This window comes from Apteryx mantelli, chromosome 3, assembly GCF_036417845.1.
Source record: "Apteryx mantelli isolate bAptMan1 chromosome 3, bAptMan1.hap1, whole genome shotgun sequence".
Lineage (NCBI taxonomy): Eukaryota > Metazoa > Chordata > Aves > Apterygiformes > Apterygidae > Apteryx > Apteryx mantelli.
Window position 1 is genome coordinate 109,648,920 of NC_089980.1, and position 25,800 is coordinate 109,674,719.

General features: G+C 36.9%; 1 protein-coding gene across 1 annotated transcript in view; it reads left to right on the forward strand.

The window, feature by feature from the left end:
- Positions 1-25,800, forward strand: part of EYS (eyes shut homolog) — a 956,188-nt gene that overhangs the window by 806,119 nt on the left and 124,269 nt on the right. Inside the window, exons 39-40 of the mRNA XM_067294141.1 lie at positions 18,606-18,714; positions 21,240-21,460. Of these exons, the coding sequence (XP_067150242.1) occupies positions 18,606-18,714; positions 21,240-21,460 (330 nt within the window). The remainder of the gene's footprint in view (positions 1-18,605; positions 18,715-21,239; positions 21,461-25,800) is intronic.

Genomic DNA, 25,800 nt, shown 5'->3' on the forward strand with positions numbered 1-25,800 from the left:
AGCAGACACAAATGCCTGACTTATCCTGTTGATCTGGCTAATGTGTGTCAGAAATGTTTTTGGGGGGTTGGGGTTTTTTTAGGCCTAAATTTGCCAAAGCTTATTTACACACTGGGTTAAATGTTGTGCATACTGCATATTTCAAAGCTCTTTAGTAGTCTGTTTGTGTTTTTATATAAATGGATATTTTCCTTTTACTTTTCTATCAAAGTTGGGCTCCGAGGAGTTCAGTCTTTGTTTCATGATCTGTGTCCATGAAATTATGGGTTATGTGCAGGTGGATCTCTGAGGTCACATAGCTTACCCTTAGTCTTCTGTTCACTTGCATTATGACACTGGACAAGTCATTTCACTTTTTTGACAGATTGAAGTATTAATAATGAGCTTACCCATAGGGCTGTTGTGAAGATTGGTTAGCTAGTAAGTCCTCAGTGTGCTCTGCAAGCTTTAGTATGCGTTTACAAGAGAGAATTTTTCTTTATATTTACTACCTAATTATGCTCTATATGTCACTGTATTTTCGCATTAATGTATGCAGCATCACAAGTGCACCTGCATGCTGCCTGCATTCTCCACCAGTTTGTCAAAATACAGCCATGGTGCTGAAACACTATGATCAGCTCATGTCTCTCAGTACCTTTAACGTCTTTGGCCTGCACACCATGCCAGATTTCATCTTGATGCACTGTGACAGTTGATTGATTAGTGTAGGTGTGGTTATGCCAAGGAAATAGATGATCCCTCACTTAATTCAATGTGTTTTTTATTAGCTAAGATTAAGAAGTCAGTAATAAATAAAATTAGAAAAGCAATAATACTAAACAAAAAACTACTTCAACAACAATATTAACAAGTAACAGCACAACACACATATACATCTCACTTACACATGACCTGTTACAGTTGCATGCTGTCTACAGCCCAGGCCACAGCTGCAGCAGGGAAGTCAAGCTCCAGTGTACCATGCTAACCATAGTCCCACCACAGCCCTGAACACACCCTCCTTCCTGGGGTTTGCCCGCTGGGGCTCAGGGCCAGCTCAGAGCCCGAACCACGGGGGGCAGCCCTCTTCCCATTGGGGACCATAGGGGAGCACTCCCATACAGCACTGCACTGCGCAGTGGCCACAGCCAGGGCCATCCCCAGTCCCCTGGGAGCTCCTTCAGCTGAGATTCTGCCACAGGGGCTGGCCTGAGCTACAGCCCTGCTGTGTTGCAGCCATGCCTGTGTCTGGCCATCCACCCACCTATCTGGGCCCTGAACCCAACCTGCAGGCTGACTTCCTGGCTTGGCCTCAGACCTGCCTCATCACTATGAACTTGTCTGAGGATTGCTGGACTCTGGGCTGACTCCAGCTGCCACCCCCCAGGCCTGCCCTGCTCACCTTGCTGAGGGATGGCAGGCTGGGCCCTGGCTGCAAGGCCTCTGCCTGCCAGCCATATTATCGCCCTTGGCTCCCAGTTTCCCATCCTTTAGGGAGCAGCCAGCACACTGCACCCTGGCAGGTCTAGTTCAGGGTTCAGCGCTTAGCCTGCTTTGTCCTGGGTCCAGCAATGAAGTCAAGGCTCCAGTACTTCCTCCCATGAGGCAGTGCTGCCATGCATTAACTGGGCGTGCTGGTGTTCCTCTGGGGTCTTCGGAGCATCTTTCCCTCACCAAAATTTGTGTAGTACCATGGTGGGTTTACATCAGCAGTTTCCTGATCTGAGCATTACAAGGGTCACTCAATCAAATACTAATTTCAGTGATTTCCTGCAGTCATCCTTTTTCTCTCCTGTTGGTGGTTCCTTCTTCATGTTACTTAGGGTACCAGTCTCCAGGCAGAGTTATTTACTTTTTCATGTTACTTTTGGGTTACTGCCATCACTGCTCTCCAGACAAACATGATTGACTTCCCTCCATCAATGATGCTTAGCGCCCTGTCCTTACAGCCAATAGCTAGCGTTTGTCTTTGGCAAGTGTGTGGTGTCCAGAGAGAGAGCCATGCGGACTCCTCCTCACACAGTGTGAATATAACTTACAAAATCCAGCTCCAATGAATAATTCTATTCAGTTTGATGCACTGAATGCTGAATGCTGATGCTCAGTGTCATCTGAATAAAAAGATTTAGTACTAGCTTTGATTATTTCATAATTAACTACTAACTAGCTCAAACCAATGATGTCAGCAGTTACAGTACCAGTAGTCAATATAGAGATCTGTCTTCTGTGTATAAGATATTATCTCTATGCTAATTGTCTGTTATCAGCTAGTCTACTATCTGGACATTGGAGGACTCATGCTTCCAAAATGCTTCTTATGTTTCAATATGTAAAGATAAATGTGAAGTTTGGGATGTGCTTTGTTATGACAGATATGATGTTTTGTGTATATATAAACTCATGCATTTGTTTCCTGGTTTTCCAAAGCTTCAAAATATGACTTTTGCCAAAAAGAGCTGGCAGCCCAAACTTTTTTGTCTGCTTTTAATTTTACACCAAAAGCGGGATTTACTACTAAATTGGTGATCCTAAGGGAAAATAAGATCAAACCAAGAGGGATTTACTTGTGCTCTGAAAACATATTGGAACTAATTCTCACGTGCAGGTGGGGACTCTGTGATTTCATGTTGTTGAACAGAAGTAGAATAGTTAAAGTGACTCTGATTAAATTTGTGCATATAATTTAAACAGTTGCAAATCAGAGACAGTCAGCTTAGTCTGAAATGATTTTTTGTCAGTTAGAAATGATTATTCAGATAAATTGAAACTTTATTCAGTGCCTTAATTTATGCCTAAAGTATCTACATGATTAATGGTACTGAGCATCCCTTTGAAATGAAATACTTAATCACAGAATCACAGAATCACAGAATCACAGAATCACTGAGGTTGGAAGGGACCTCTGGAGATCATCTAGTCCAACCCCCCTGCTCAAGCAGGGTCACCTAGAGCACATTGCACAGGATTGCATCCAGGCGCGTTTTGAATATCTCCAGAGAAGGAGACTCCACCACCTCTCGGGGCAACCTGTTCCAGTGCTCTGTCACCCTCACAGTGAAAAAGTTTTTCCTCATGTTAAGATGGAAGTGTCTGTGTTTCAGTTTGTGCCCATTGCCTCGCGTCCTGTCGCTCGTCACCTGAGCTTTTTTCTTGTAGTGAAATATTTTCTAATATTTCCAAATTCAACACATATGGTTTCACATTCGTAATATTTAAGTGAAAAAGTGGACATCAAAATGAAGAAATACAGCATCTCATCTGAAAGGGAAACCAGGTTGCATGTACACAGCAACAATCATCTTGGCACTTATTTACACTTTTGTAATTTCCTTAATGACTCATATTCATAAAATATAATCTTGTTAAAAAGCTAGTAAAAACAGTGATACATAAAATTTCATCTACCCATGAAGAAATATAGCACATTTTACATCATACAAGACTGCCCTTTTCCATAAACACTTCATAGTTTCTGTTTTTAAAATCTGATGAAAGTAATCTATCTTGTTTTAAAAATGGAAAACTTTATAAAGGATGGCCTATAAACACACATTTACTCATCCAGGCTAAATGCATTATATTTATCTTTTTTTCTATTAATATTCATGAATCCTGTGCACTATTTATTTTCCAAATAATACACTTCAGCTCAAATATACATCACTAATCAGACTGACCAGAAAAAAAATATGAGGTGAGATATTTGTAATACATTCTAAAATATACATCGGGCTGTTTAAGTATCGTCTCTCTTAAAGCACCTCGAAATGATATACCGTAATCTATATTTTATCTTTTTATATTCAGATAGGGAATAAGCATTATGAACCTGTAGTTTTTTGTATGTTTAATAGTACTCTTGAAGAGGATTGCAACTAAAATGTATATTAACATACCACCATAAAGCAGTCTCTTTTTTTCTTTTTTTAAAGAAACACTTGGTTATAGCTTAGAAAAAGGCTCTCAGCTGTTTATATCGGATGCTGTGATTTAGACAGCTTCAAGTTATACAAAGTACATACACAAATATTATAAGGATCTGAATTTCTTTGTCATGACAATTTTGAAACTCATACTTTTTTTACTGTTGGGTAAAGTACAACATACATGCTATCAGATGCAGCAACAAAATAAGTAATGACTGGTCCAGATAAGGGTGACTAGACCTCTTTAATCAGTTTAGATGGTAGTAATAAGCTTTGAAATTCTGTTATATTCTGTGCTTATATATTTACGCTAAAGGCATAGATCTGCTCCTTTCCATTCCTTTATATGTTCTAATAAATATGTACCAGTCAAGTAACATTTTTTTAAAAATGCAAGCAACTAATTACATTGCCTGGTAGTTAGGCTTCATAAACTGGATAAAACTTAAGTCTGATAAATATCATTTAACATTTCTGCCTTGTACTGTTGGCTTGATGGGTGTTGCTCATGCTTTGTAATAGTAAATTTGTAATGCATCTGGCACTTTTAGTAACACTGCTACCTCTCATTTTTTATCCAAAATCATGATTATTCTTTACTTGTGTTGAAGAGGGTCTAAAGGGGTGTTGATGGCAAGGACTCCTTTCTTACTGATGATGTCTAAAGGAGAGACACACAGAATGTTAGTGAGGGCTGAAGGCACAGAGACGACTCTCCAACTCTTGTAACAGCTTATTAAGAAAGATAAATAACTCATTCCGAGTTTCATCTGGGCTAGAAATGGTGTATTATCCTTCCATAGTACACTCTGCTAGACTTCTTGGCCCTTTGTTTATGACAGCATAAGAAGTAATGCTTACCACAAGCATTTGCTAGTGGTAATTCTTATCATACATAGAAAACTACTTTTATCAATAGCATATATTTACAGCTTCAGTTAGACTACAAGAATAATTTGCCAAGTTAAACGAGGAGCACTCAATATCCTATTTTAATAGGTTATCCCAGGCTCCATGTGTCCTCTTTCACATTCTCTGAGTATTTTCAGTTGATCTTAATGTAATTCAGCTGAATTAGGCATTCCTAGACCTTTATAGAACAGTTGAGTAGGAGCGATAGGTGCTTCAGCAGTTGGTCCTGAATTACAACAGAGATTAAGTGTCTGCCTTTTCCTTTTTTCTGAGTAGGATGCTTTTGAGAATGTGAAGAAGCAAATTACTTGAATGTCAACAGCAGACCCTGAGAATAGGTTGTCTGAATTTCACTATAAGAGATAGGCACATAAAATTTGCCCAGGTCTGAATTAGGGCAATGTGAGAATAGCCCTAAGGTCCAAAGATGCAAGGTTGCAAAGGATTAGAAGTCGTGAGCCTAAAAGACTGTGAAACCAAAACACAATTAAAAGAATCTTCAATCAAAAAAAATTTTTTGATACCTAAATCCTTAGAGCTAAAATACCAGTAGGATGTCTCTTGGTCTTGCATATTGACAAAGATACCAGCCTCAAATTCAGGATTTGCACTCACCTGCAATAGAAGGATTCTTTACAATCTCCACAAAATTTCCAGTATAAACACATAAATTATTCCTTCTCTTGGCATGCAAGTTAAAGAGCAAATTTCACACTGATCATGTTACTTAACCTATCTTTCTCTTAGTTTTTCCATATGTAGAGTGAGGGTAGGAGTTCATTTTAGACCACAGAGTATGTGAAGGAAGATTAATTAGTGCTGCCTTGTATAAGCAATAAATGTTATTTATTATTGTATTTCTTCTGTCTATCGTAGGTAAGAAAACAGAAGATTCTCAATTGAAGGTCACTGTAATATTGCATTGTTACCTGTACAACACTTGATATAGCATTGATATAGTTTTATTTGTGCATTAGGTAGCTTTCTAAGTTTTATCCATAGGACCAGAGTTATGTGAGACCCTAAATGGAAGATTGTAGCTGAAGATGGCTCAAATAGTTATTCATTCCTATATTCTAGTGTAATACAAAACTCTTGCTAACTCCAATAGAGCCACTGTGCTTTTAGGACTGATACTGCTCCTCAAGGAGGGGAAATGTAATTGACTGGACATGTTGCTTTGCATAGCACATTTCCAGTGTTTTGTTGAGGCATTTTGTTGGCAGAGTGTTAGGACAATTCAACTCTATAAACGTTTGTTTGAGTTTACCTTTTTCAGTATTGTCTGGACTGGAATTTTCCACACTCAAATTACAATGTTTTGGATATGTTCCATATTCTTTTCTTTGTTGTCTGTTTTAACCATTCTGACAAATGCAATCTATCTATGCACAGAAAAATTCTTACCACTTTAGGCAAATTGTTATTATAACTGTGTCATAGATAAACATTGCTTGTTCTGAGAAATGTGTGGATGGATGTATTTTCTTTACACTCTATCTCATAGCCATTTCACACCAGACTTCCCAGATGGTAGGTCATGGCTGTCCACAGTTGTATATGTAAGTCTAAAAATTTGCAGTCAGATTTTCTTTCAAAGGAAGATACTATGCTGTACAATTGGAATATTATGTAATATTATTTTTATTCTGCATGGTTCACCATAAACATTGTTTCTGTGTTTCTGTTACCGGTTAATTGAATGTAATAATCTCACATGTGGTTAGGTATTTGCTTCATCATATTGTCTGGTGTGTGTTCTAGCAATGACAGAGAATAATTCTGCAGCATTTTAAGCAGTTCCTACAACAACTCCTTTCCCGTAAGTCTGTCCAAGAATGTGTCTGCACAGGAGAGTAGATACAATCACTGTCTATGCTTTCTTAGACAGTCATACCTGAGTTATACCCGATGCAGAGGGTGAGTGTCTGTGCTAGCACAGCAGGCAGCCTGTCCAAATACGGCATAATTGCATGACTGTGGGTCTTTGTTCTGTAGTCCTTCTTTATTTCCAGGAATTTAATTACTCTATAAAGCTATTACATAAGATACAAAGACTGCAGTATGAAATTTTTGAGGGTTTTTTTTACAATTCCATTTCACCCCTTAATGTTGTTAAACTAATATTGCTTTTCCTGCGTCAAAGTGATGTTTTACCATTGCTTCTTCACATGCAAACACCGATTTCTTATTTTTCTTTATTTTCACCAGTACTTTCATATGCATGAGGTTAAGTTAGCTAGTAGGTAGATACATAATTTAACAAAGAGTTTTAAGACGTGATATCACAATTTGTAATGCAACAATGTATAAGGCATGTAAATACTTTTCAAAATTGCAGGTTTTATCAAGTGCTGTGTTTTATCTTTTGCCAGACTTATAACAATGTAATTTGCTTGCAGAGAGATAATACTGAATGTTTCTTATAAAGACTTTTATCCTGCTTCAACTTATATTAATATGAATTTTGCCAATTACTCATATAGAGATGTTATCCAGCATAGTGTAGTCTCTTCTTCAGTGTGATCAAAACTACTGTAACTACAACTGAGTCTGTATCTAAAGAAAACGGTATGGGTTATAATAGGCAGATCAGTCATGTTTCTCTCCAGAATAAAAATTCTCTGGCATGGTAAAGTCTTGTACTGTTGTAAAGGTTACTCTTGCACTCTTGTAGAGTATGTGTTCAGCTGCTCCATGCAGTCAGATTTAGGCTTCAGTTTGTTGAGCAGAACTTTTGCAGCTCACTCTTCATCACTATAACATTGTGTTGTTGCTTTTGATTACTATTCTGACTTTTTGTAAATTAACAAAATCACCTAATTTAGTCCCCCAGAGGAAAGCATATGACTTTTGATATAATAGATCACTGTTAGGTAGCTTGTTTGCCATTTACTTGACTGGGAAGGTTTCATCAGGGGAAAAAAAAGCACACCAAATCCTGTTATGTAATGACTGGTCTATATAAAGGGTTTTCTGCTTTGCACACGTTAGAATACTCTTTCAGTGAAGGTTACAGTTGAATATTCCTCATTTTCTCTGTATTATTTCTTCCACACTTTTTATTAGGTGTTGCATAGGCTTTGCATAGACTTATGTAAGGGGAGTGAAGGAGGAAGCAAGTTTTCCTTTCTGTTGTTATATAATTTTAAATTAAATTACTTTAGTGCAATTACACCTATATTAAAAATTAGTGAATGAGAGAAGCCAGATTAGAGGGTAAGAAAGAGCTGTGCAAAAGACTGTAAGCACTTTGGTCAAGGAATGCTCTTCCAAGGAAGAAAGTCCTTCATTTTGTACACTCAAAGAAAAGTTAAAGGTAGCCATAGTGAAAATCAAGACCTCTGTGCTCAGGTTCAGCAAATATCCATTTGGTCCATGTACATGAGACAAAGCTAATAGCAGAAACAGGAAGAAGCAACAATATTCAGTCTTGAAGATGAACTATTGGGTTAAAAAAGACAGATTTTTATCAGTAGTAAATCTAGCAATCTTAGATTGGCAGGGTTGGCATAGGTGAGGAATAAAGAAAGCCAAGTAGAACCTAGCATAAAAAGTATCCACTGTGTTTTACGTAAAGTAGGAATTAACATTTTCAGCTGGTGATGTGCTTATACACAACCATCAATTTTTGGAGTCTTTATATTCTATATAACATGTGAAAAACTATCTAGACATCTCCTGTGCAAGGTAGTATATGTATTATGCAAGATTAAGTTTATTTGTAGTCCTGTATTTTTATTTATTGCTATCCAGTTCTGCTAGTACCTCCACAGTGAAAGAGAAAAGAGTGAGTTTGAAGGTGAACAAAAACACTTTTCCTTTCTACACTTTGTATTCAGCACTCTCCAGAAAGACATTTTTCCTTGAAGTGGGTCATGTTAGATTGGTGTATAATAGAATCTGTTCCTATATAAATTCAGAGACACTGATCATTGCAGTCATTTCTATTATAGACCAGTGGTTTGTCCAACAATAAGACCTGTTCCGCTCTTTCTTTACTTTGTAGATACACTCAATTATCTGAAGGACTGGTAATGTCATACTGATTTTAAGCTTAGTTTTCACCAAACCTAAAATGAGTTTTACAGTGTTAACGTTCCACTGAATTGTGTTTAATTCTTCTGACAGAAATGTTAGAACTATAGAATTGTAGGGCTGCAAGAGATCTCGGGTGATCACCTAGTCTATCCCACTGCCTTAGGAGGACACACTTTTGTCATACTTGTCATACCTGTAAATTACATGCTTCTGTTATTTCTGACAGATGTTTCTCTAACCTGTCCTTAAAGATCTCCAGTGAGGGAGACTGCACAAACCCAGGCAATCTACTTCAATATCCATACTATTAGAGAGATTTTTTCTAATGTCTACTGTGAAGATAAAGAACAGATTACTTCTTTCTTGTTTGCAGCAGCCTTTTACATGCTTGGAGATTATATTATGCCTCTGATTAATTTTGTCTTCTTTAACTCTTTCAATTTTGCCTAAGTGATCTGTAATTAGTAACACTGGATGTGCACTGAAAGAATGCTAACAGTTAAAGGTTTTATCTTGGATTTGATGAAACTTGGATTTAAACTTTCCTTGTGGGTCACTTTTCTAGATGTCTAATGTTTCCTGCAGCTCTTTTCTAATCTTTTTTTCTTGGCCTGTGTCTTCTTCAATGTGATGCTCCATTTTAAGGCTATTAGAATGCCTTATCTATCAGAAACACAGAAATGAGGGGTTGCAGATACCCAAATATGTTGAAGATAATAAGGGAATAGAAGATCAGAGGCTAGTGACAATAGATAGATTCAGCAAAACTCCTGCTGATTAATGAAGTGGGCCATTAAGAAATATGAGATCATTCATCCTCCTTACTTTGGAGGAAAGGTAGAAGTTGATTTACCTGTCTGCTGTCTATATAGCTATTTATACATCCCATTATTATGTTCACCTTTTTTGTAACAGCACGACATTGCTGACTTAGCTTGTCATATACTCTTAAGGCTCTTTCCTGTGGAACTGGTATCAGCTGTTTTCAGTAGTCCTACGAGCTTTCCAAATCCGCTGTAGACTGTCTTTTGCTTATAATTATTATGCCTCTATTAAGCACTGTATTCATTTTGTTATCAATAGATTAATTATTACAAGATTATGTTAAGGGACAATGAGCCTAGCAAAACAACTCCTTAAAGCTAACAAGAAGAAAGTTGATGATTTATATCAAGCCGATTTTTGGTGAGTCTTCTTTATATTAATGTATCTCTAAATCAAAGAAAAAAAAGTCATAGGAATAGAAGAGTAGAATAAATAAATATTTTCGGTTTTGTTTTTAAAAAATACCCTTGAATACAGCACAGAAAAAAGGTTCTGTCCAGCAGAATTACAGCAAAAAGTCAGTGCCAGATTGGCTAATCTTTTTAAAATAAAACTTATTAAAGTTTTAATAAATATTAAAGTATTAAAACTTAGATGTAGTAAACAGTTTGGAAATTTAGGGAGTTCACTTTGATTTGTATTTAAAATATTTTGATTTGTATTTAAAATATTTTCTCGCATGATAATAATGGAAAGTCAAATTCTAAATGTTTTTCTCATATGGTTACCTCATTTCCCGTGGATTCATACGTGACTGAAGACTCAGCAACTTTAATAAGAGAGCCACATCAGGCTGCTGTCACTTTTCCTCGGTTAATCAGTAACAGCAGAAGAGTTGGCCAAATTCTTCTCTCGTGTGCCGATGTGAGTCCATTGACATGCATTACACTGTTAGAATTTGACCTGTTCCCCAAAGCCGCAGGAAGTACTGTGATGGCAATTTAATAGCCAGGATGTTGGCAAATGCCATATTCCAAGTATATGGCAAATTATGCTAGTTGAAGGCCTACTAAGAAACTAAGGGCAAACAATAGCTTTTTAATGTCAAACTCTGTATTTAGTACTATCTTTATAGGAAAGTGTATAAAATTTCTGGAAAAAAGGCTTAATATGGTAACATATCACCAGTTTTATTAATACAATAAGAATTTTGTTGAGAAAATGATGACCTCCTGGAATATGTAAAATCATATGGGAAAGAGCTATAAGGTTTTTCTGTTTCTTGTTGCTTTTCTGGCTCAGACATGTAAGTTTGAAGAATATTGAAAAGACCTATATGGAAAAATGAGGAAAAAGAAGGCATTTAGTACAGAGAATTATGTTAGTACTGTGCAAATCATTCTGTGTATTACATAAGAGTTCTAGTGTGAACATCATATGTAAGCTTCAGTTCAATCTTCTTCATACGTTCTGAGGGTTGACTGAGATGTTTGTTATTTCCCACATAAAAATCCAAAAGTCTGGCAGAAAACCAGATGCATTCTGCGGAGAAAATAACCCTCTCAAAAATCTGTAATCACATGCAAATAAGAAACATTTAATTTAAAAGGAAATTGATGTTGAAAGTGGTGTCTAAGATTGGTATTTCTGTGAAACTGTGTGCCTGTGTTCAAACAACAGCCAGATAGTTCCTTTCTTAATTTTGTTGTTTGCAACTACAGAAAAGAAATGGAATGGAATGTTTGGAAGATTTTCAAAGTCAAAGTATAATTAATTTGACTGATAATCTAAAAACTTAGTTTTCAGTTTTGTTTAGAGGGTCTTTGAAACTGTTCTTTTCATTGAAAACAATAACTAAGTAGTATTTTAACAGTGCAGTATGGAGAACCTACCATAGAACTGCGCTGAAGACGGTATTATGTGTAATAGTAGGAAAAAAACTCCTCTTCAGTTTGAAATATTTTTCCTTTTCTGCAGTGGCCAGTTACAGGGATTCTAATGTGCATTTGAATTAGACAAAGAAAACCAGCGCCATTCTGCAAGATGCACTGTGTTATAGAAACACACCAAGCCATATAAGGCATAGATAGACAAGCACATCTGTATCCTAGCTGCAGAAGCCTTGTTATTGGGTACAAATAAATTAGAACAAATGCTTTTAATTGTAAGGCATGCTAGACCCCCCAAAATACTAATGTGCAGTATTATGTCCAGTATTATGTGTGCTATCTAGCTGTCCTTATGAACTCACTCTCGAATTTGCCCACCTGAATCTTTTTAAAAGTTCTACTTTTCCTGCATAGTCTAGTAAAACTGATCGAGGAGTAAGGGAGGAGTTTAAGTAAGTGCAAATAGTGGAATCTGTTTTTAAGCATCATTAGAAGGAGCAGCCTTCGGTGCATGGATATGAGGAAGATGTCAGCAATAATCTGGAATGTAATATTCAGCGTGATGCTGCCAAAGCCTGTTAACCATTTTTCTTCACATAGTGAGGAACAGCTTCTGAATTGAATGCAAATACCAGGCACTCTTAAGAACCAATTAGGAAAACACTGAAAATAAACAATCAGCAAAACTGTAGGATTTTCCATCCTCATCAAGAGAGCCTTTAATAGCTAGGGTTTCTTTTCTCTGCTAAATCTAGACCTCTTACAACTAGCACATTCAAAAGATAATCCCTCTCTCTTTTTTTTTTTAAGGACATCAGGAGATTATTAGTACTGCAAGACACTATTAGGGGTCAAAATCATTTGGGTTTTATCTTCTGTGCTCTTGTCTTCCCCTGTCTTGTCTCACTCTCTCTCTCCTATTGGTATGCTTTACAGTTAGGTCACATCATAGCAACCAGAAAACCTGAAATTTGGTGTTGAATGACTGGAGGCTATGGCAGATGTTTCATTGATTTCAAATAACACGTCAGACAAAATGAAGCATTCACTTTTATAATTTTCACTTCTTAATGTTATAATTGAAAGTGCTAAGAAACTCTAAAAAATGACCTTGTTGAAAAGGGAAAGACATATGTGAACATTTCCTTGGAAGCAGTATTTTGAAGATAATTTGAGGGAGAGAAGGTATTTTTTAATAACAAAATCCCCAAATTTGGTATTTTTATAAGGTAAAAAAATAACTGCAAGAATTTTGGAAGGAAGTGTCAAGAGATTACTAAGGATGTAAAACACACTACAGATTTTCAGACTTGTGAATTGCATGTGCTCAGTCAAAAGTAAAATCACTGTTCTTGAAAAATCTCCTGTATTGCTTGACAGCTGGTTAGATGTTCCCTTGACAACTGCTCTGGTTAATCAAGGGTGTAAAAAGAAGCTGCTGCTTTAGTGTTTTGCAGGAGTCATTTCAGATTGTCTCTTTTAATATCAACACTTTTCCAGTAAAGAGACATGTGGGATTTTGTAGGGATTTTTTCCCATGATGTGTTATTAAATTGGGTTAAAGTGTTTGTCAGCTTGTAGGGAAAAAAAATAGCAGATAGTTCTAAATGCAATCCTCCAATTGTCACATTAAAAAATTGAGAGCAGTATGACTACTTTGTAATCATTTTTCAGAAGACCAGAAAGCCTATTTTCTCTAGACTAGTAGCAGTAAGAAATCTTTTATTCAGGAAAAAGTCTTACTATGTCAATGTAGCTTGAACAATGTCAGAGGCTAGTACTCTTTATAAACTTGTTTTTTTTATGCTGCTGATCTGATGTTTTAATTTTATGTCTCTAATCTGTTAGAAATATGACTGCAGCTATAGCACTGTATAGAAAACATAATTACTATAAACTAAATTTTCTTAAGTATGTTTACACAAGCATGAATGCACCGTTTTTACATGATTACATTAGATAATTATAATGCATGAATGCAGTTAAAAGTCTTCCAGAAGTTCCAATCTCAGGACCTATTCTCATCCATATTGTCAAATATGTGATCAGTTTAAAATACTTTACTGTGTTTCCCTTTATATAAATTGGAATCTGAAGCAATCATTCTATCAATTAGGGCTTAAGTCAGTCTTTCCAATGATTAGAAGAGACATTAGGATGAATTTTGCCTTCATACTTTCCACTGTGCTCCTTTAGTGCCACCTGGTGACTAGCTTGAAATAAAGTAAGATTAAGTTTTTCACATTGAGAACTAGCTATTACAGTTTAAGCTAAAACATCCGCTCGAACAAGACTATATCAGGTAACATGAATTAAAAATGCCTCAATCTTAGCTAGCTCAGGAGGATTCCTTTTAATATCTGTTCCAAGCCTAAACTAATCCAATACTTAATATCCACAATTGCATTATATAGGTGTAAGCATGTTAGGTGAATACTGTACTTTCTGTTTTCTAGATATTTAATGTTCATTCACATGATTAACCGAGATGTAACCAGTAATGGCATTAATAAATGTGTATAACTTATATTTTGCATCTGTCGAGGTCCATGAGTCTTGGGTCCATGAGTCTCCTGTAGAGAAACAGTCCCTGTAATAAATCTTTTGTTAATTCTTGTTCTTAACAAGAGCTTTTATAAAATCCATCGCAGATATGAAAAATAATGTTATTCTAAGTCAAGCTCAGAAAAGAAGGCTGAAATTCTTCTTATTTCAAGCCTGAGGAAACAAATACTCCACTACATCAGGCCTGTAGCTTAGCACCTACAGGAACAGTTACTTCACATGGCTTTGGACCTATTTAGATTATTTTGAGAAATACCCTGCATAATGTTCCCATACCTCCCCCACACATACCCAATTCTCTACTGCTCTGTAAAACCTTTTTATATCATTACCAGTGTAATATGCATGAATCACATAGAGTGGTCCAGGTGCCTGACAAAAAAATCTTGCAACAGGAATCGTATTGCATACTATTCTGTCACTGTCTCTGGAGGGAAAAATATGCTGGCTTTGAATGCAACTGAAATATGCCACTGAGATGTGAGGCAGATGGACTAAAATGCCTTCAGCATCTAAACAAGTGAAGAAGTGAAACTGAACTAAAAATTATTTCTTCAAAATTTAAAGATATCAGTGATTAGCCACTTTCATCTCAGGTGTTCTTAATGTGAGGTCAGTTTCTCATAATATGAGGTTAATTAGAAAAATAAAGGAAAAATGTCAAGAGAATAAATCATCAGTTTTTATCTTTTCTAATGTGGATACTGGATTTCATTCTTCTATGAGATGCATGCAGGAATACAGCTTCATTTGTGCAGTTGCAGGATTAAGACACAGTTTCCTGTTGCATTGTAAGGAAAACAAGTTGTGTAGCTAAATGCAGTGGCATTTTAGTTCACGTCCTTTTTGCTGCAGAATATTTCAAGTGCATTCTTGGTCATTATTTCTGAAAACTCCGTAATTACATAAGCCCATATTTTAGCACTTTGGGATTTCAAATACTATAGCAAAGATGGAGATAGCATTTCCATTTTAATTGCCATTTTTTATTATTTTCATAGTTTTCTCAGAAAACTGTCTTTTGGGCTGAAATTTTCCATGCTCTGTCTCTTTCCAAAAGCTATTCTAAGCATATTTGAGTAATCTAGCAAATTCAAACAGCTGTAATTTTGTGGTAATGTAAGCATGAAAATTTTTCCTTTGCTCACATTTCAAATGGCAGTTTTTCATTTCTGTGACCTAAGACAGACAGAGATTTCAAGTATGACTTACTTGGAAGTGCTTGCAGAGAAAGAAGCAAATACTGAAGAAAGTAGTGATAGCATTCTTAATGTGCACTCCAGGATATAGGTCGCTAGATTTCTGCTTATAGCCTGTTTTTTTCTCACAGCTCAGTAACTAATCTACTGGCTGACATCAAACAAATCACTTATTTTCTTCAAGCTTTTGTTTCCACATCTGGGGAAAGAAAACCCAATTCCTTTTACATTCTATGTGAAGTTGAGCCCTAATGATAAAAATTACTGTATAGTAGTTGCTGCTTATAGGTGGTGTTTTCTTCTGTAGATTTTTTTTGACTGATACATTTCTGTAAAAGTAGAATGGATCACCAGGTACATGTGAGTAGGGATGATTATGTTAGTATTTATATGAATTTAGAATACTTGTGGTTGTCTGCATAAAGGCATCACAGTAAAGACCATTTAAGCACTGAGTAATCTTTAAAGCTTGTTTTATTTGCACCTGTTTTTTATCTTCCACCACTTTTTTTTTTTCTTAGCAAGGAGTCCAAACGAGAAAGTATATACCCAGAACAGTAAGAAAGTGTATGGATACCAGACATTTGCAACCAAAGTTTACAATGATCAGTTCAGTTTGGATGGCTAATTGCTTGAAGATTATCAAACTGGCATACACTTTGTTGTTCTTTTTCTTTTCCATCAGACATTCTTCGTTATAACTTTGTCACATCATTTAAACCTTTGTTGTTTGTAGGCTGGACTGTTACAATATGCGATAGGCAGGGTTAAACCTTGAGTTGACTTAGGAAGTGCAGCAGATGCAGACTTCAGAAACCTTCTTGAAAAGGGGAGGAGGAGGGAGAGTAGGAGCATTGCCATGAGTACGTGCTGCAGAATCTACTCTGGCTGGTAAACCATCAAGTAAAGGTTATGGGGTTGGTTTTTCCCAAGAGAATCCAGACTGAGCTAATTTTCTTTTACTCAAGAAAATTATACACTATGATTTACCTGGAGAATTCCCAGCAAATGAGATGTAAGTAGGAACAATAAATGAAATTCAAGACATTTTTGATATATTAAGAATTGGTTGGAAATCAGGGTAGATGGAAGTTTTCTCCAATATTGTCCATATTCCGAGTGTTTGAAAAGGAGATCGCAAAACAATCTGTCAATATAGCCATTATTTATTGATGAGGAAGTTCTGTTTACTCTATGCACATAATTTTATAATGAAGCTGTGAAAATTAGCTGATCTTCAGAACAGCAAATGTTGCTTCTGTCTCTCTGCGTTCAAAATGAAAATGTTATGCTAACCTTAGACTATATAAGGAGGGACTTACTTAACTCAAAATATACTTAGAAACAAGATGATTTTTTTTAACCTAAATTTTTTTAAAAAGTAACATTTTTCAAACTAATTTGAATAGTCTAGAAATCTAGGTCACATTTTGAAAGATGTTAATAGGAGATGCCATTCATATATCTCAAATCATTGTAAAATATTTAAAACATTGTTTTTCCTATTTCAAAAGTAGGGAAAATGTAGCATAGTTAGAAAGGTGAAATAATTTGGAACATTTCAACCCCATGCAGCAGCACACAATGAAAAGTCAATGAATTAGTATTGACTGAATCAGCTCTGGAACCAGAAGCAATATAGCTATTGGAAAGGCAGGATTTATTAATGTGGGTTCATCACCATGCTGATATAGATATACTGCCTATGTGACTTGTTTTAGTACATGTGCTGTTTTTTTTGGTGTCTGCTCAGGAATCACTGCACTCCAGTGAGTGTTATAAATGTACCCATATTCATTAAGGACCAAATTCGATATCCATTTATGTCAACACAGTGCTCCGAGTAACTTCAGAGGTGAAAGCTGAGACTCTAAATTTCGTACCGTCTCTATAGTTAGGAGGATAGAACAATAAGACTGTAGACACATGAGTAGAAAAGCAAAGCTCAAGGCATAACACGAGATAAATCATACCATGGCAGCTGCAGACAAACAAGCAGGTGGTGTATGAAAACATAGACATTTGAGAGGATGGTAGATTTAGATGTGGTTCATCCAGGAATAAATTTGTCCTTGTCAATGCTGAGCTATGTCATTTGTAAGAGTATTAATATGTGCTCACAGTATTTAGGATATCATGGCCTTAAATATGTTAACTTTTGCATATGTGTATGGCCTAACATGAAAATTTATCCATTCCAATACAATATAGTTTATGAAATTCCTGACATTGTCTTTTTGTTCAGCTAAAACATGGAAAATTTGGCAGTCCATTTAAACTTGAATCTTTTTTTCAGACTCTTCTGTAAATTCTGTTCAGAAAATGTAACATTTTTCTTATATAAGATCTTACTATGGAAACCTGATTGTATAGGGTATTACTGAGCAGAGTTTCATGTCCTGTTGTGCATGTAGTCAGTAAACCTTAGCATGCTTCCCAAAAGAAGATACATCACATTCTCTTTTAAAGTATGTGAAAATTCAAACTGAGGCAAGACGGAAGTGGGAGGCACTTGTGCAGAATTAGCAGAACTCAGTTTTAAAGATCACTCTCCTATTCTAACACTCTCCTATTCTGCCACTGCTGTAATAACGTTTATGCAAATTCCCTTTCTAAATACAAAAACAATATATTTGAAAATCATCTTCTTGGATTTAATTTTTATTGTTGATAATAGTCTTTCATTTCATCAGATTTCGTCATAGAAAGAACCCGAAGAATTCTCAGTGTCTTATTGAATGTTTGTCAGTATTTACTTTACAAATTCCCTTAACCTTATATTCTTTTTAATCTCTGAAGCTCAGTACCAGAGTTTACATTAAAAGCACACTTCCTGAGTAACAATAACTATATCACAGTGTAATCTTGCTGCTCAGAGGTATGTGGCATTTCATTTCTTATTCCATTTCTGTTTCCCCTCTAGGGCAGGAAAAGGAAATTTCTACCTAGGGAATTCAGCATCATTCAACAATGATGTTACTTGTCCAGAAATCTTCTATACTAGGGAGACCATATGTCAACCACAGTTAGCACTTAGAATTTATCAGTACCCACTTACTTACAAAAGTGAAGGTCTCTTTCTTCTCTCTGTGTACATTTCAAACACTAGAGTCAAGAACAGCAGGAAAGCAAATAGAAGAGGGACATTAAAAAAGAAACTTACATCTTTTAGCTCTTAAGTAGTCCATGCAGTCATGAAACTGGAATTATTATTCTCCAAAGAGTGTCATCCTTTACGGAGGCAGAAGCATCTTTTTCACCTTGCCCTTTCTGTGTGACGTTTGTCAACAGCATAAACAATAATGAGATCTTCTGTTTCCTTCCAGCTATATGTTGCCTGTTGGCAGTCCTGGAGGTTACTGTATGATTGAAATGTCTGCAGATGGAAATCCTCCTGTACAGCACAGACTCTCTCTGTCATATCAAGCATCTCAGGTGAGTCTCTGAAATATCAGAAGGTAGCTATTTGCTCTGAACATTTCATCAGCATATGCACTTTAATTATTCTCGAAGGAGAATGTGCATTCTAGTCTTTTTTAACAGAGGACATGGAATTTTTCCATAGATATCATTATAAATACATTCTATTAAATATGTCTTTTTACATCAAGCATCCATAATATTTCCATTGATATCTTCAGTTTACTTAACTCTGAAACATCCATTTCAGCTGCTTAAAGTCTATGAAAGGGACACTGATACTGCAAGAGAAAAAAATAACATCTGTAAAGTCATTTAACAAGACCACAGTGTTATTCAGAACAAATCAGTTATTGTTTAGCAGTAATTCTGGTCAACCCTCATTTGAAATCTAGGGCAGTTATGAACCATAACCAACTTGACATGGCATTAGTATTGTTGCTAGGACTTCACTTCTGGACAATATTGGAAAAATTACTGTCTCCGTGTTGAAACTGATACCAGAAGACTCACCCTAATGGGCAATATGCCAGCTTTTCTAAATCCAAGTTTTTCTGTTATTCCTGGTCTCTATGCTGTCTCCTCTGTTCTGCATTCTGTCATCACAACCCAAGATTATTTCTGCAGGATACCTGTTAAGTGTTTTTTGTATTCGACTACAGAATTTGAACTGTGATTGAGGCACTGAATAAGTTTATTCACTAGAAGGCAGGACAGTTAACTGTAGTGATACTAATTATGATGTGCATTGCATGCTATGCAATGGGAGTTAGGAACCAATTTTCTTTCCTGTTTCTTCCCTGAGTCAGTGTCAAGGTGTTTGTTCTGTCTGCTAGAAAGAACTATGTTGTATTAGATACTGCTGTACTGTAATCTTCTCTCTGTTCATAGCTTCTAGATGATCGACCTGACATTCAGCTGCAGGTTTCTTTGTCTCTTCCTTATGTCTAGTGACCATTACTCCCTCTGGTGGAATATAAAGTTAGCACTGTTGGCAGCTTCTGTAAAATCTGTGGAAAAAGCTTAACCATTAGCACCTAACCATGTGAAGAAGCCAGCAGTGCCTTACTCAAAAAATAACTTTCAGGCAACCAGCTTTGACGTCATGCTCCAGGATCATACAACAGAAACTTTCTAGCCGCAATCAGGAAATGTCTTTGGTTCCAAAGAAAGTCCGCAACTCTTCTGTTTCTTTTGGGGTGGGTCTGCAGTTGTGGTTTAGTTCATATCAGGAGTGAGTTTTTGAAATGAATTTTCTTATCATCCTCGCTTACCACACTTTGGTTCATGTTGCAAAGCAGTCTTGGAGCATGCAAACTGAATTCATTGAGGATAAAACTGTACCAAAATGTACTTTCTGTGAGTGTGCCTAATGGGGAAAAGCCATACAGGAAACAGCAAAGCAAAATCATATGATGTGTGAATTATAGATAAGTCAATGTGGTGTTTTCCTCCTTCTGTTTCTAGATCTTCACAGTTGATACAGATGATAGTGAAGGGCTCCTAGTAATAAATTATCTTTTCTTTCTGCACTTGCTGTGATGTATTTGTTCTTCTTTTGATTTATTCCTACTGACTCAGATCAACTAGATTTCATGCACTTCATGGATTGTTGGTATTGTACAAGTGTATGCATTGCAGACAGAAACACTTATGCAAAAATTATGATCTTTTCAATTCTTAGTAGCAGACATTTAGCAAAGGAGGTTAGACATGGTGAAAACCTGTGTTAGAACTCCAAAAAGTCAGGCACCCAGCTTTGGAAGGGGGATTCACAGTGCTAAATGACTCCCAGATTCTATACATGCAATGGACAAGGGTTCGCCTTCTAGATCAGGTAGCACAGGAAATACCATACTGAGCACTGTCTTCATGGGCTAGTGTGGAATACTTCTGGGTGTTTCTTTGGCACCTCCATCAGGATGTTGCTAGACATTTTTGTGATGCTAGAATTTACTGCCGTTCCCTACTAACTTTCCCTTCTTCCCTGAGCTTCAAGCTTAGCAGTCCTTTCTTTTTTCTGTCACTCATCCAAGAAATCTGAAATCTTTATTGTGTTTTCCCTCTATTTTGGGGTCCCATAATTCCCAGATCCTAAAGAATTGCTTGATTCTCTAATCTACTCTTTAATCTGTTCTCTAATCTAATCTCTAATCTTTATTCTCTAATTGACCAATGTTTCTGCACCAACCGTCAACCAAAAATGTAAAACTCATAGTGTAGAATAAGGAGAACTATAAGAAAACCTTACCATGTCTGTTGTGTTTAAGGCAGGGAATTCCAATTTGTGTTTCCTGGGATGTGTGTTGTGTTTTCAACATATGAAGATACACAAATAAAAACAGTCTCTTTGTATGAATTAAAATAAAATAGAGAACCACATTTTAAAAAATACTCTCATCAACCAAAAATCATAGGTTTTGGCTAGCTCAAGTAATGGCTCTTTCCTTTATCTCTTGTTATTCCTCCATTGTTCATAGCTACATTGCGCAATAAATAAACCAAATTCTTTTCTGATGTTTCTCCTCTTGTTTCTGCAGATCACCTTTGGATCAATCTTCCTTGGAAATGTTCCTGTTCATGCAGAGGTTCATCGGTGTGCTGGACAGATACATGGCTATAAAGGATGTGTTAGGGATTTTCAAGTTAACAACAAAGAATTGTTCATCATAGATGAGGCTCTTGGAGGAAGGAATGTTGAGAACTGCAATGTTCCAATATGTGATTATAATCCATGTCGCAATGGTGGGACATGCACTAGGTAAGAGTTATCTTTTTTAGTCACTTTATCATCTGTTTACACTCTGGGGCTGGTAAGTTCATTCTTAATGAGAAATTATCATAATTTTCTGTATAATGAAGTAATCACCTATCTTTTGTCCTAATAATGCTAAATAGAAAATGTGAGCTCTTCATGCCTAACCAGAGAGATTTAATATCTTATTTGCTTACATGAAAAGAGATATAAAATGTAATTACATTGCCGACGCTGCATGCATACTGGATTGCTGCCAGAATTCCTTCTTTGTCAGCTAGATCTGTTCCCATACAAGGTTGGTGACTAAATCAGACTCTTTGTATAGATAGTTTGGACAGAACTGCATAAGGTCTCACTCTGTCTGTCTAACAGCTATATATCCTAATAGGCCTTGTACCCTCAACCATCTTCATGCTGTACTCTGAGGACACAGCACATGCTTTCATCATCATGCTATGAAAATATTAATAAGGTAGTCTATGAATCAGTCTTATCATCATCTTCAGTGTGTATGAAGAAATATTCTTAAAGAACCTTTGAAAGTTACAGTGCATCAGGCCCAAAGAGGAAATGGGGTCCAAAAGAGACCTGGGCTAAAAGCACAAGCTCTGGCAGTAGCGGTGATTCAATTGCAGCATAGTTACTTTTTAAGTCATAGTAACTTGACCACTGTCTAAGGCATTCAGCTTTTAGGAACCACAATTTTGTTCAAAATTGATAGAATTTGTGAAGTAGCTGCCATGTCAGTTTTAAAAATTGCACTTAGGCTTCTAGGCAAGTGCCAAACATGATATTAATCTAAAATTCTTTAAAAAATCTGGGCCATTCTGTGTTTGTTAGATTAAAGAGCCCTTGAGGTGTGCTTTTCCGCTCCTCTTCTCTGATGTGAGCACACCAAGAATGCCAAATGGGTTTTTGATCTTTAAGCTTTGTTTGACTAGAGCATAAATGAGAACAAGATAACTTTAAATAATGAAGAAGCACACAATCTGCCTACCAGACTGGTGAAACTGAGTCTGTACTTGGAAGTAATGAATCTGTTTCTCCGCTGTTGCTCCTTCTTATATCTCTGTCATTCCACTGCCCAGGACCTGATTGGCCTGTCATCTACCATTGTGGAGTACTATTTAATTTGAAGCTTGGTTCCTGAATAAGGTTATTCATGACTATTTGATCTGTTTTTCTGCCTTTCTGCTTCCAAACTGATGGTCTCAGCCTATTTCAGAAAATCTTTTGTGAGATACTGATCAACCCGATAGCCTTCTATGATGAGATGACTGAGCTGGTACGTGAGGGGCTTGCAGTGGGTGTTTATCTTGACTTTAGCCAAGGTTTCAGCACTGTCTCCCGTAACATCCTCAAACAAAACTGTCAGAACTGCCAGGCTCAAAGGGTTGTGATCAGTGCCACAAAGTGCAGCTGGTGGCTAGTCAGTGGTGGTGTGCCCCAGGGGTTGATAAAGAAGGCCAGCAGCATCCTGGGCATCCCAGGCCAGGACTGACATCCCTGAGCTGAGCTGAAATGGAGTCCTGGGCCCGTGGGTAGGGGTGGAGGAAGGCCCCCAGTGGGGGCAGGGCGGGGCCTGAAAGGCCTAGTAGGGTCCTCAGGCCCCCCCCCCCCAAAATGTATTCTGTCAGTAGGTGTTAATAAACCAACAAAGAGGAAAGTCAAAAGCCAAAGACCTTGGCTTTAAATAGGATTAGCAAAAGATGAAGTATGCTTTAAGGGATTTTTAACACCTTGCGTTAGTGGGAGCTGAGAGAAGTAAAATCAGTAACTGGCTGTTGCCACCAATATTCATTTGCAACAACCCCAGTTAAGCCACAAGTCCTCTCTTTGTTAGAAGAGCAAGCAGCAACATAGTAGACCTAGCAGACATGCCAGAAGCTTCAAAATCATAGTGTCTGTGCAGATGAATATGCAAGAGATACTCAGATAACTTCAATACAAGAGAAAAGAGCTAACAATTTTGGACTATGTAAAATTACGGCAAAATAGGGCTGGGACTTCTAGAGGTCATCCTCCATAAAGGATAAGTTATACCTATATCATTCCTACTATGCTTTGCCTAACTTGTTTTTAAATATCTACCATAATTGAATCTCCACTGTCTTCCCAGAAAATCTCTTCCAGAGCTTCAATTTCTTACTGGCAGTAAGGGTTTCCTAACATGTAATTTTAATCTTTCATGATGTAATTTAAGCCCACTGCTTCATACTACTCACACAGAAAAGTGAAATTTTCCCTTTTCTTTTCAGTAGCATTCTATATACTTGAAAACAGTTTTTATGTTACTGCTCCTCCTCTTTTTTTTAGTAGGATAACAGTATGAGCATACATATGCTTTCACATCAGATGTTTTGATTGTAAATATCCAACTGGGTGAAAAGATGTGGGAAAATAATTAATGCAGATTGTTGTAGAAAAATGGACATCTCAGACCATACTTTTCTCATGACATTACTGGATTCTGACAGCTCAACTGCAGTAAAGGTACTACAGAATTGAGTATTTTTTTTATTATTATTTAACTGTAAGGTCCATGCAGCAAAACAGTTTTCCAGTTGCACTATGAAATAACCCAAAAGAGAAAGGTGATCATTTTATTGACCACCCTCTAATACTAAATGACACTTTGTGACACACAAGCTGTGTCATCACACTGGGATACAGAAAAACTTCTCAATTACCAAAACAGGTTACATTCTCCAACCACATCCCCACATCGTGTTAGAATAAGACCTGGATACATGTCACATGAAGGGAGGAAAAGGGGTAATCAACTTTGCCTGCCAGAGCCCTCCTCAAAAGGGATTTCACTGGATCAGGTTCGCAAAGTTGAACAAAATAGACAATTTATCAAAGCAACAGATCAACAGGTTCAGGATTGCCAGTGATAAATGCACTTACTGCAACAAATTCTACTTTTCCTGAGCTCAAACTGATAATTAAGCACTTTCAACAATGGTATTTTTCCCGGGGTAACATCTGACGTTGTCGGAGGCGCAAACCTTACCAAAAAGGCGTCCCTGTTTTGGGGAGGAGAGAGGTCCAGGCCCGTCGACCCGTCCATAGGTTGGCGTTCTCGTCCTCCAAATGGAGGAACGTTTATGCACTGAATTTATACTCTTGGCGAGGTGGGGCTGAGTCAAACACTGTGGGATGTTTGGTCCTTGTGGAGCTCAGCAGCAGGTGTCAATGGCTGCTGGCCTTTTTTTTTTTCTTTTGCCCTTATCAACAACACCAGGCTGCAAGACTCCGGCCTCGCCCCAGGTGTCATTTTGGGTGGAGCAATGTCGAGTGGCGAGACCTCCGCCTCGCCCTGGGCGCTGCCTCACCCCTCACCGGCATGGGCATCAGGCCGCAAATCACCCTTTGTATCCACTGTTTACCCCACGGCAGGGAGGATCACAGATAATCACAAACCATTATCCCACAATATGTTCCTTGCCCCCATAAGCACCTCAGTGTTTGGGAACTGATAAGGACTGGAAGGGGAACGTGGCGTGCTGTGGCCAGATTTTCAGTCTGAATAGCTGGGGACCAGTAAACCCAACTATGTCGTGACAGTTTTCTGTTGCACTGTTTAGATGCATCAGTAGGACTAAATGGCATATAAAGACACCAGCTTAAATGCTATTACCATTTTGAAAGCAAGGTTTGAGCCATATGTTTTATCTGTTTTAGATTATTAGTGTCTACAGTCCCAACTTCTAAGTATACCACTTTTTATGTAAATTAAAAAGAAAAATTTAATATAAGATGCACTGAAGAGGTAATAGAACTTCAGGATTCAATTTATAAATAAGGTATCTTCGTCCTGAAATATCTTGCTTTTCCAAAATTCGTCCTAAATGGCTTATGATTAGTAATAAAATAGTTTATGTAGGCTTAGGTGATCTTGGCCATTGATGTAGTATTTTTGTAGTATTGCATGTGAGAGAATTGCATGCATGAGAATTTGGCATGCCATATTTTTTAGTACATTTTTTAAAATATAAATCATATGGGCATTTTTAACAAATACTAGAATGCATTCTGTATTAATAAGTAATCAAATCAGTTTGTAATAATATCAGAGTATCATCAATTATATACTTAACACAATCAGTTTTTTGCCATAGTATGAAAGTATTGAATGCATCATATTGTGTTCTTTTCATTACTTTCAAGTTATGCTTGTATAAGAGCCCTTCCCCTCCTTTTTCATAAACAATAAATGTTATCTAAATGCAGTTTGTATTTTGACTAGAAATCCTGCTGTGCATAGAACAAAAGCCATTCTGAATCAACAGTTTTTATTTAAACCTATGCTATATCAGATGAGTGGTTTAGTACAAATC